The sequence below is a fragment of the Euleptes europaea genome, chromosome 3 (assembly GCF_029931775.1).
Source record: "Euleptes europaea isolate rEulEur1 chromosome 3, rEulEur1.hap1, whole genome shotgun sequence".
Lineage (NCBI taxonomy): Eukaryota > Metazoa > Chordata > Lepidosauria > Squamata > Sphaerodactylidae > Euleptes > Euleptes europaea.
In genome coordinates this window covers 9,812,117-9,824,337 of record NC_079314.1, presented here as the reverse complement: position 1 = coordinate 9,824,337, position 12,221 = coordinate 9,812,117, and the positions used below count along the sequence as shown (strand labels likewise).

At 52.1% G+C, this 12,221-nt stretch overlaps 1 protein-coding gene across 1 annotated transcript; it reads right to left on the bottom strand.

The window, feature by feature from the left end:
- Positions 1-680: 680 nt before the first annotated feature.
- On the bottom strand, positions 681-10,842 carry CKM (creatine kinase, M-type). The gene is made up of 8 exons (XM_056846195.1): positions 10,775-10,842; positions 7,631-7,846; positions 5,105-5,259; positions 4,853-4,985; positions 3,373-3,544; positions 2,056-2,179; positions 1,390-1,579; positions 681-927 (listed from the first exon to the last, which is right to left on the bottom strand). Exons 2-8 carry the CDS (start codon positions 7,821-7,823, stop codon positions 749-751), a joined length of 1,146 nt encoding a protein of 381 aa, XP_056702173.1. The 5' UTR covers positions 7,824-7,846; positions 10,775-10,842; the 3' UTR covers positions 681-748.
- Between the last annotated feature and the right edge of the window lie 1,379 nt (positions 10,843-12,221).

Sequence of the window (12,221 nt, the reverse complement as noted above, 5' to 3'; positions counted from 1 at the left end):
CAGGGTCAGTTCTGGTTAGTACTTGGATAGGAGACCGCCAAGGAAGTCCAGGGTTGCTACACAGAGGCAGGTGATGGGCAAACCACCTCTGAATGTCTCTTGCCTTGAAAGCCCTACGGGGTCACCATAAGTCACCTGTGACTTGACAGCACTTTCCACCACTACCAGGAACACTTAGTTGAAGCTTTGAGGGAGGACAGTGATGGGGGGGGGTGTCCCCCCCACGAGCATTAGGGCTCAAGGACTTGAGGCAGCTGGAGGTTTCTTGCCAGGAACGGGAGTGCCTTTCCTTGGCTGTTTTACAAGATTGGGGAGGGGGCTCCCAAGTCCACTGTGTAGAATTGAACAGCTGCTGCTGATCCGAAACCGCCCACCCAGCAAACAGAAGTGCAGACAGCTGGGGAGTGAATTCTGTGGCGCTGCTCTCCCACCCTCACCTTTCGGACCCTCCAACGGAGGAAAAAACCACCCCCTCACGCAGAGAAGAATGAGACAGACAGGAAAGCCCTCTAGGGGGGAGGCAAGGCTTTGGGGCCATCGCTAGCTTTATTAACTCCTTCCACTAGGGCTCAGGTGGCGCGAGCTTCCCAGTTGGCATGGTGCAGCCACCCGCTCAGCCCTCGCCTCGCCTCGGCAGGAGAGAGGAGGACGCAGGAGAGTCGCTGCCGGGAGTGGCAGGGTTGGGGTCACCCCCCCGGAGTCCGAGCCCCAGTCCGCATGGGGCTGTCAGGGCTAAGAGATGGCGCTCTCACTTCTGAGCAGGGACCATGTCGTCGATGGCCTGGCCTTTCTCCAGCTTCTTCTCCATATCCACCATGAGCTTCACGCCGTCAACCACCAGCTGAACTTGTTCCACCTCGGAAGAGCCCAGACGGTCGGCGTTGGAGATGTCGAACACAGCACCCACGGCCTCGGTGTCCACACCACCTGGGGAGACAAGAAGTAGCCGGTGGGCAGCTGCTGCCGTCTGCTTCCCAGGGGGACAAGGAACTCCCTATTAGAACTATCACCACCCCCGGAAGTAGGAAGTGTAGCGCCGTGTTAATAAGGGCAATTTTCTTTTAACTTTCGTTAGGCTGGGGCGGGTTCTAAAGTACAAATACATCTGCCCATCAGGTATGAATCTCCTGTCTCGGGCTGGATTTCCCCTTCCACGCAGAAGCCATGTATCAAATTCTGATCTAAACCTGTTGGTGGCATTCAGCGGCTCAGAGGCCATGGTCCTGGCTATGAGGTCTCTAAGCGTTCGGTTCAGCTGAATGCCACGTTCCCGATGTTTGGGCTCTGCTGCTATGAGCAAAGGATGCCAGGTGGGCTTTTGGGAGGGTGGGAGCCAGCGACATCCTCTGGGGCTACACCGCCCCGTGGCAAACACCCTTTCCCCCTCACCTGTGCCACGCTTCTGCAGGCGGAGGCGCGTGAGGATCTCCTCGAACTTGGGGTGCTTGCTGAGGTTGGGCAGTTTCACGTGGACGCCCCCACGCAGGCCGGTGCCCAGGTTGGAGGGGCAGGTCAGGACGTAGCCCAGGTGCTCGTTCCAGCTGAAGGGGTGGCCGGCTTGCTTGAAGATCTCCTCAATCTGCCCCAGGAGAGAAGAGCGTTCAGCCCCGGCCGCACCCCCTGGCAGCATCCGCTCCCTGGCAGGCGCCAAGGAAGACGCCCCTCGTGCCTGCTCTGCCACATTCTTCTGACCCACCTGCATGAGCATCCTGCAGGTATGAGCTCACCCTCCTTCCCCCATCAGATGCAGCGGGACTTGGCTCAGGCCTGGGCTGGAAGTCTGGGCCACCAGTCAGAAGATGGAGAGGCAGCCAAGCCCAGCCAAAACATGTTCACAACACCCCTGCGTGCTGCTGCCCACCCACCTGCCCGCTCCAGCTAAAGCTCTCAGATCTGTCGCAGCCTGACAACTACGTGACTTGTGGGAGCAACAGTCTCTCCCTCTGGTCCTTGGTTTGCCCATGTGTTGCCAACCCCAACCTGCCTGCCCTCCTGGCCTACCCTCTCCTGCAGGGCTTTTGCCCCCTTGTAACACAAGCCAGCAATCCCGCTCACCTTCTGCAGCCCAACGCAGAAACGCCGGAAGACTTCCTTCATGTTGCCACCCTTCTGCATAGAGATGACACGGAGGTGGTCCTCCTCGTTGACCCAGACCAAGAAGGTCTTGTTGTCGTTGTGCCTGTGGAATAAAGGGCGCGCATGCCTCAACGCTTTCCAGTGGCCATCGTCCTCCCAGGCAAAGAGGCCTTTGCTATGGTGGGGAGACACAGACAGCCTGCAGGGCCCAGGGCTGCTTTTTGGCTGGGTTTTGGCATGCTCCAATCAGGAGCAAAGAAGAAGACGTGATTTTTATACCCTGCTTTTCTCTAACTTTAAGGAGTCTCAAAGTGGCTTACAACTGCCTTCCCCGCAACAGGCACCTTGTGAGGTAGATGGGGCTGAGAGAGCTCTGAGAGAACTGTGACTAGCAGGCTGCATGTGGAAGAGTGGGGAATCAAACCCGGTTCTCCAGATTAGAGTCTGCCGCTCTTAACCACTACACCACGCTGGCTCTCCAGCGTTAGAGTCCTCCCCCACCCCAGCAGTCCTGTTTTTACCCACTAGACCAGCACTGGTAAGGTGATTCTTTGTGGGGAGAACTAGGGGGCTATAACAGGGTTGCCCATCTCCAAGTGGTGGCTGGAGATTACAACTGATCTCCAGCCAACAGAGATCAGTTCACCTGGAGAAAAAGGCCGCTTTGGCAATTGGACTCTATGGCATTGAAGTCCCTCCCCTCCCTAAACCCCGCCCTCCTTAGGCTCTGCCCCAAAAACCTCCCACCTGTGGCGAAGAGGGACCTGGCAACACTAACAACAGAACACTTTTAGATTGCACATGGGAGCCTTATAGATAATTTTCTGTTGTGTACACCATTTCGGGCAATATTTTGGGAAGCAGCAGCTCTGATAATGACATGGCAAATCATACGTAAGCCTCTTCCTTCTCCTCCCCCAGGACTTCCTTGCTGCTTCTATTGCATGAATAGCAGTTTGAGTCAGAAGGACCTTGGCTGCTTCTTGCCCAGCTATGGAGCCTTCAGGAAACCCGGGCCAGGAGGCATTTCTCTCCAGCTGAAAGCCGCCTGGCAGGAGCCGCACCTCCCAGGGCCAGAGAAAAGGAATCTCCTTGCCGAAAAGGAGAGGTGATGTCGCAGGCCTGCGGGCAGCAATTGGGGACCAATGGTCTCTGCCTGACCCTGCTCCACCCTGCTTGCAATGGGTTCTGTGGTCACAGAACCTCCCCCCACCCCATTATGCCATTGTCCTTTATCTCCTGCACGGACAACCCCAACCAAGCTGGGACCCTGGGCTCCAGCCAGCCTTTGCTTACCAGATGCCTCTGGCGTCGGGCCAGTCGCGGGCCATGCCAGAAGCGAGCAGGAGAGGGGAGATGGGCTTGTCAAAGAGGAAGTGGTCGTCGATAAGCTGCTGCTGTTCAGCGTCCGTCATGTCCTTCAGGGGGTAATACTTGCCCTTGAACTCTCCTGCCAGGCTGTTCAAGGCTGGGGAGAGGGAGAGGAGGTAGGTGGCGTGAAGAGGCCATGCCTGTGGGTAGTCAGCGTGGGACTCTTCCAGCAAGGGAGGCGTGCGCAGCCTATAAAACCTGCCCTGCTATTGGATGGGCTACTGATCAAATATGGCCCCATACAGAAATCCTGTTCCATTCAAAAGCTAGGCAAGCTGGCAGCCGGTGAGGCATCGCAGGAGGGAAGGATAATTTGGAAATCTCATTCCACTCCTCAAAACCTCCTCCTCCAAGTTTTTTAAGTTCTCAGGACCTTCAAGCTGCTCCCCTCCCTTCCATTTTCCCTTTTAACTGACTGTCAATATTCCATGTCTCCTGGAGCCAGCAGAATCTTTATGGGACCACTTCTGCAGGGCTCTCTTTTGTTTGGGTTGTTGTACAGGCTAGTATTTTTCTTCATACTCCTCCCATGAGTATTTTGGCTCCCTGATGGCTGTGGGGCCCCCTGTTCTGCTGCTTCCATGGTTGTTAGGATTGGGGCACCAATTTTTGCTGTCGGAAGGGCTGATGGGACATGGAAATCCTAAGTGTCCTCCACCTAGAACTCAAGGCAGCTTACCGGGGACTCCGGAGAGATCTCCCTTCCAGGCATTGGCCAAAGTCAGGCCTGTTGGGTTCTAGCAAGGTTGCAGTACTGGGTGTTCTCCAGACATACCCCCCAGGACTACCAGATACCAGGTTTTCTAACAGTTAGAGCAGTTCCTCAGTGGAACAGGCTTCCTCGGGAGGTGGTAAGTGCTCCTTCCCTGGTGGTTTTTAAGCAGAGGCTAGATGGCCATCTGTCAGCAATGCTGATTGTATTACCTTAGGCAGTTCATGAGAGGGAGGGCATCTTGGGCATCTTCTGGGCAAGGAGTAGGGGTTACTGGGGGGGGAGGGAGGCAGTTGTGAATGTCCTGCATTGTGCAGGGGGTTGGACTAGATGACCCTGGTGGTCCCTTCCAACTCTATGATTCTAGCTATGCCACAAACATTCTGTGCCAATGTTCCCAGAGTATATTTTTTTATCAACTCTTTCTCTCATTTTATAAAGATGGGGATGAAAGCCCTATGGCAGTCAAAACCTATAACGGTCTGAGTTTAGTTTGGCAAGGGGGGCCAAGAATATCTATGAAAGAGTCCTACCCTCCTCATGAAGCTGCAATTTCTGGGTTCATTGGAAAGAGGAAATGAGTGAGACAGTGGATATATATGCCCCCCCCCCGCCCCAAAACACAAAATGGCCTACTAGTTGAAATTTTTGTAGGGGCGGCCACAAATGGGCAGAGGGCTCTTGCCCCCTTACCAGTGATGGAGAGCTTCTCTATGGCACGGCGCTCCCCACGGCTGCAGTGTGGTGGGAGGGTGTATCCCTTGATGCTGCGGCCAGTCCGTACACGGCTACTGAACACGTAGTTGGGGTCCAGATCATCTCCACCCTACAGGGAAGGTTGAGAAGGGGGGAAATACATTGGGTAGGTCACCGAACACCCGACCATACGTCTAGCTACCACGACGCGCGCACCCAATCACCACCACGCACACACCGAGGCCTCACCTTCAGGTTCTCATGGTTCAGATCAGTCTTGTGCTTGTCGGTGGGTTTGTAGCCACCATGACGGTCTGAGATGATGGGGTCGAAGAGATCCTTGAAGACATCGTAGGACTCCTCGTCCCCAGCTACGCAGCCAACGGTCATGATGAAGGGGTGGCCTGCCCACGGATGGAGAAAGGTGGCATTGGTGAAGTGTGGGGGGCATTTTCAGGAACGACTGCAACATCGCCTGGCAGGTCAGTTCTTCCTATCTGTGGTGACTTCCCTGCCATGCACATACCTTACGTCCAAGAGGCTGTCTGGGGAAGGTAGGGTTGCCAGGTCCCTCTTCGCCACCAGCGGGAGGGTTTGGGGCGGAGCCTGAGGAGGGCAGGGTTTGGGGAGGGGAGGGACTTCAATGCCATAGAGCCCAATTGCCAAAGCGGCCATTTTCTCCAGGTGAACTGTTTTCTATCGGCTGGAGATCAGTTGTAATAGCAGGAGATCTCCAGCTACTACCTGGAGGTTGGCAACCCTAGGGGAAGGAGTTTGCTCAAGGCTCATGTTTTGGCAAGCAGAGCATCAGAAGGGCAAGTCTTCCCCACAGGGCGTAAGCCAGCAGGTTCCTCTCCTGGGCAAGATTCAGGGACACGTTCATTTCCAGAGGGCTTGTGTCCTGCTAGATGGGATTCTGTGTTCATAGGGAGGGGGGAGAATCGATTGTTGCATCACTAGACTGAATGGCGTTGTAAGGCTGCTGTCATTCAGGAACAGAGCCTAATTAAGATATTGTTCTGATATGTCAGGAGTGGCATGGCCTCTTTGCTCCCCAGATCATGACCCATCCAGCAGACAGACCTCTGTAAAAATGGAACAGTTTGTAGGGCTGGCCTGAGACATTTTGGTGCCTGAATTGGGAAATTTGAATGGAAGGTGTGTATTCTCTACCACCACCAACAACCCCCTTTGCATGCTGATTTCTGTGAAGAGCTCTCTGGAGCCTAGAACTGTGCCTCTGGCATTGCAGTGGCTTTCTTGGGGTTAAGAACATAAGAAAAGTCATGCTGGATCAGACCAAGGCCCACGAGTCCAGAAGTCTGCTCACACAGTGGCCAACCAGGTGCCTCTAGGAAGCCCACAAGCAAGACGACTGCAGCAGCATTTATCCTGCCTGTGTTCCACAGCACCGAATATATTCGGCATGGTCCTCTGATCCTGGAGAGAATAGGTATGTATCATGACTTGTATTCATTTTGACTAGTAGCCATGGATAGCCCTATCCTCCATGAACATGTCCACTTCCCTCTGAAAGCCTTCCAAGTTGGCAGCCATCACCATATCCCGGGGCAGAGAGTTCCACAATTTGACTATATGTTGTGTGAAGAAATACTTCCTTTTATCTCTTTTGAATTTCTCACCCTCCAGCTTCAGCAATATAAGAAAGGGAGAAAAGCTTCTCCCTGCCCACTCTCTCCATACCATGCATAATTTTATAGACCTCTATTATACCTCCCTTTGACCGCTGCCTTTCCAAGCTAAACAGCCCTAAGTGTTTTAACCACTACTCGTAAGGCAGTTGCTCTAGCCCCCTGATAATTTTGGTTGCTCTTTTCTGCACCTTCTCAAGCTCTGCAATATCTTTTGTATAGGTGTGACCAGAACTGTACACAGTATTCTAAGCGTGGTCTCACCATAGATTTGTACAAGGACACTATGATCACAACAGTTTTATTCTCTATTCCTTGTCTAATTATGGCCGACATGGAATTTGCACACTGCACACTGGGTTGACATCTTCATCGAGCTATCCACTACCACCCCAAGATCACTTTCTTGGTCTGTCACTGTGTGGAACCAGCATTATTCAGACTTTTTCTACATGTTTTTGGTCTACTACCACCACCACCCGTCTGCCCAGGTCCCGTGGAAAACTTATTGTGAAGTTAGTTTCAGAGAGTAGCCATGCTGGTCTGCTGTAGAACAGCTAGATTCGAGGCCAGTAGCACTTTGGAGACCAACAAGATTTTGAGAAGAGCTTTGACTCTCGAAAGCTTGTACCCTGAAATTTTGTTGGCCTCTAGGGTCCTACTGGACTCTGGTCTAGCTGTTCATGATGAAGTGTAATGCAATCTGGCCAACAGAGGGAGCAAACAGGCCAAACTGTGGCCCAATGCTGGGGAGAAATTATTATTATTATTTTTTGCAGTTATCACATCTGACGTATAGCGACCCCCTGGTGGGGGTTTCAAGGCAGGAGACATTGGGAGGTGGTTTGCCGTTGCCTGCCTCCATATCACGCCCCTGGTATTCCTCGGAGGTCTTCTATCCAAATACTAGCCAGGGTCAGGGCTGAGAGCATATGTCTGGCATAAGGTCACACAGCAAATGTCCATGGTACAAATCCTTGGTTTCCCAGGTCCTCGTTCAACACCTTAACCACTACACTACGCTGGCTCTCGAGGGGCAATTGCAAGCAAGGAAATATAGATATTTGGCGTGCAATTTGTTTAGAGAGAGAAAGCAGGATGTGAGTGGTTGGGCGGGGCTCACCTGGGTTGTCCACACCGGTCTGGATGCAGTCGTCCAGGGTGAAGCCGCTGGGGGTCTCTTTGTCACGCAGCTTCTTGTAGATGTCCAGGTTGAGGACCTTGGCCATGTGGTTGTTGTGCTTGGTGAGGTCGGGGAACTCCTCCTCCGGCTTGAAATTCAGCTTGTACTTGTTGTGGGTGTTTCCAAAAGGCATGGTGGCGGTCGACGGGATGAGTCCTGCACAATGGAGCCAGAGGGGAAAGGGTTGGCCGTAGTGTGAGAGAGGGATCAGCGACCCTCTGCCCTGGCAAAGTCGCAACTGAGAGGGGTATCAAGGCTGAAAGTCCAGAGCCCTGACCCATAGGGTTACCACTCCCTACCCCCAAAAAGCAGGCTGTAGCTTTGCATTTGAAGAAGACATTCTCACGGGGTGCATGTGTGTGTGTGTGTGTGCTAAGACCATTATGTCCAGTGTGTTATAAAGGCTTCATTGCATCACTAGTCAAAATGTTCTTTGGAGAGGAGAAATTTTTTCGATTTGCTTGTCGAAATTTACTGTTGGCTGGTGACAATTCTTCATTCCAGTACTTTTTACAGATAACATTATGGATTTACAGGAAGTGACATATTCTGAGTTTTTGGACTATTTAGTTCTTATAACCATCCTCTTCAAATGCTGATTGATGAGATAAAGGTGGTTTTTTTTTAAAGCAGAAAATTAGAATGTAATTATGTGTTCAGCTTGGGGTAAAGGAAAAGGTAAAGGTAGTCCCCTGTGCAAGTACCAGGTCATTACTGACCCATTGACATCACAGCCCAATGTTTACTAGGCAGACTGTGTTTACCCAATGGTTTGCCATTGCCTTTCCCAGTCATCTACACTTTACCACCAGCAAGCTGGGTACTGATTTTACCGACCTCGGAAGGATGGAAAGCTGAGTCCTTAGATGAGAAACTGTCGTTGGGCTTCTCGCAGGATATGTTATTAGATCTTGGGAAAACTGAAGCTTTCACCAAAATTAAAAAGCGCATTAAAGAGCTTGATTATAAGAGCACTACTTTTCGTGCTCGCCACATTTGTTCATCTCAGTTTTACGGAATACCACCACCACGCGGTTTGCCCGCTTATTCTTATTATTTGACAACTCGTCTTTCAGAGCCTTCTGTTTAGCTAGACTGAATGCTAACCCCTCTATGGTTATGCAGGGCAGAATTTTGAATATACCATACCCAGACAGGACCTGTCCTTGCTCTTCTGGCTCTATTGATTCATTAGGTCATGCCCTCTTGAAATGTGGCTTTTATGAGGAACTTGGATCACATTATATCTCTCTCCTTTTAACATATAAATCTAATGCCTCTGTGTCTGACATAACGCCTTTTTTAGTAAGTGACAGGGATCCCAAGGCTACATTGTCAGTGGCAAGATTTATTTCAGTCCTTATATCCCTCAAACATTAGATTTACACTGCTCAAGATCAATGGATCAAGGAGCTTCTAAGGGATAAAGGAAAGGCTGAGTCAACCTTGAGCCGGCTACCTGAAACTGACTTCCGTCACGATCGAACTCAGGTCGTGAGCAGAGCTTTGATTGCAGTACTGCAGGTTACCACTCTGCTACGCCTTAAAATCCCTGAGCAAAATATAAAGTTCAGTTTTAAAACTGAACTTTCAAAAATGTTGGGCTGTGAACCTTAAACGATTTCCCACCATTTCAGACTGGTGTCCAGACTCCTGTCTTTGCTTCCAGTGCAATTCTATGCTGGCTGCCTCCTCCAACCTAATCTCATTGATTCCAGTGGGCTAAGACTGCAATAACTCTACATAGGGTCATACTGTTAGAATGGTAGGATGGCTGAGCCAGAGAGCCGTTTGTCCGCCAGTGGCAGAGGGGTTCTGCCAAGGACCTGATCCATTCTGAGCATGGACACAGCCTCTGTGCTCAGGTCTCTCGGAGAGGCCAGGATTTATTAGACATGAGGGCATTTTCTTGTTCCAGATCAAATGCCCTCCTGCCTGAACTTCACGAGAAGAGGGGCCGTGGCTCAGTGGTAGAGCATCTGCTTGGCATGCAGAAGGTCCCAGGTTAAGTCCCCAGACCCCAGCATCTCCAGTTAAAGGGACTGGGCAGGTAGGTGATGTGAAAGACCTTTTTCTGCCTGAGGCCCTGGAAACCCGCTGCCGGTCTGAGTAGACAATGCTGACTTTGATGGACCAAGGGTCTGATTCAGTAGAAGGCAGCTTCATGTGTTTGTGTGAGAACCTGGCCATTCAGGCATGCCTGAGCCCCAGCACCTCTTGTTTTAAAAAACAGTTGTGGGGCAGCCTCTGTTCCCGCTCAGGCCACGGCAGTCCTGGCACTGAAGCTGGTGAGGAACCTGCTGACGTGTCATCAGTAGTGAAGTCAGCAACTGTGCAGTCAGTCAGGGTGCTGGGGTGTGGGGGGGAGAAAATTCCACTGCTCATATCCAGTTGCCACCCCTTGGAAAATTGGGCATAACTTTAGCTGTCAGCCTCTCAGAAGCAGGTTTATTTATAGCAGCTGGTCTTGTCCACAAAAGGACCCGGCTCATGATGGCAGCTGCTACCAACCAAGATCACCTTCCAGAGGCTGCGTTCGCAAGGGGTCAGCTGGCCCAAGAAACCCAATATCAAGGTGAGTGTGTGTGCGGTGTGTGTGTCAGGCATCTGCAGAAGAGACAGGTCTGCCAGGGACTACCCCGCCCATCGGTCAATCTCCCCCCCCCCCAACATCAAACTAGTAGCAAAGGAACAGCGGGCACCTTGGCAAGGGCATGAGAACTTTATGGTCATCTAGAAGGCCGTCCCAAACCAGACACCTCTGAGGTGCCCTTCTTCTTCCCCTTGGCTCTTCCAGGGGGCACAAATTGGCATATCTTCTGGCATGAGAGGGTGTGGGGGGGAATCCCTGTTAACACCCCATACCCTGCAACCACACTTTTATGCCCCAAAACTAGAAGATTCTTACCATGTTAATGGAGAATTGTTTTTTAAACAAAGCGTCATGCATTTTTAAATCAAAATTGCTGGCTTCCACATGAAGCTGATGCACCTGCCCCTGCCCATTTCTCCGGCTGCTCCTCTGACCCCAACTCCCCCCACCCCCCAGCAACCACTCTGGAGCCAGAGAAGGGTGTTTGTTACCTGACAGGGAGAATCAAAGCCTGCAGCTTCCCCAGGGGCTTCACGTTGCCTCTTCTACTCCGGCACAATAGGTGACCCGGGAGTCCAGCACTGGGAGCCCAGAATATATACCTTGTGCTCTGTTCCGATTGGCCAACAGCTGACAAGCAGCTGCCCCATGATTGGGCGCCGCTGCCCCCCAGCTCAGCTCGGAATTTGGGCAGGAGGCTCAAGGAGGGTTGTCTCCCTCCCCCGTGACTCTCGCTCTTGTGCTCTCCAAGCTAAGGCCCTGGACTGGCATCCAAATGCAAAGGCAAAGTGTTTGAACATGTACAGAGCCTTGAAGCATGTACAGAGCGCTTCTGCACAGCCAGCCCTAGGCAAGGCATGGTTTGCATCTCTGGGCATCCTTGGCAGCATGCTCTCTCCTCCTTCGGAAAAGGTGCCTGGCATGTCTGAAGCCACAACACATCTTCCAAAGAGCTCTGAGCAACAACCCAGGGAGTCGCGTTTCATCTTCATGCCTACCCTGTGCAGTAGACTTTCTGCAGGAGGATGACTCACCCAAGGCCATCCAGTGAGCTGAGGATCGGATACTGGGTTTACCACATTGTAGGCCCTTGGCTTTCCCCTTGACCGGAATGAAGACCAAAGGTGGGGGGGCAGTCAAGTTAGTGTTGCAAGTGGGGGGAACTGGTTTGACAAAGCCAAGCCCTCAGGAACGGGGCCAGCTGTGACACATGAGCGTTCTAAAAATAAGGAGCCGCTGATAAAGGACTTGTGCCTGGAACAAGGAAAAGCTGCTCTTCAGGCTGTGCCTAGAGCCAGGGGCTCTCCTCTCTCTCCTCCCTAGCTGGGGGGCAGGATGTGCTAACCTCTTTGGGGAGCCAGGGCATTTTTGCCAGGGCCAGAGATGCCAGCAGGGTGTGTTTCCTTCTCTCTGGGTGTGCAGAGAATACTTATGCTACTGTATTGCCTTGAAAGAAAACGCTAAATGTAAGGCAATCCCCCCCCTTAAAAGGGTTTTTATGACTGTACATAACTGTAACTTGTCTGCAAATTTAAGACATGTGCCCTCCCCTTCCTTGATGACGCACATGGACTAGCCTTCTTGCTTCCAGCCTGGTTTCAGATGTGTAGTGTAAATGTCCCATCCAGCGACTGCTGCTAGATTAGGCCTGGGGCAGGGTAGATAGACTGGGAAGAAACAATGGCCCTGGGGGAGGGTCCTAGCCCCCAGCCCCCCCCACATACACACAAAGGAGGGAGGGAGAAACAGGCCCTTCTGCCACTGAGTTGGCCATCAGCCCAACAGGAGAATCCCAGTGGGCACAATGAATACCAGAGGGAGGACAAAGGGGCTGTGTGAGCCATTCACACACACCCCCAATAATTCAGCTTCTCCCCACATTTCTGAACTTTCCCAGACATGCTGATGGCCGCAAGGTCTTTTGTTGTTGTTTTTGCT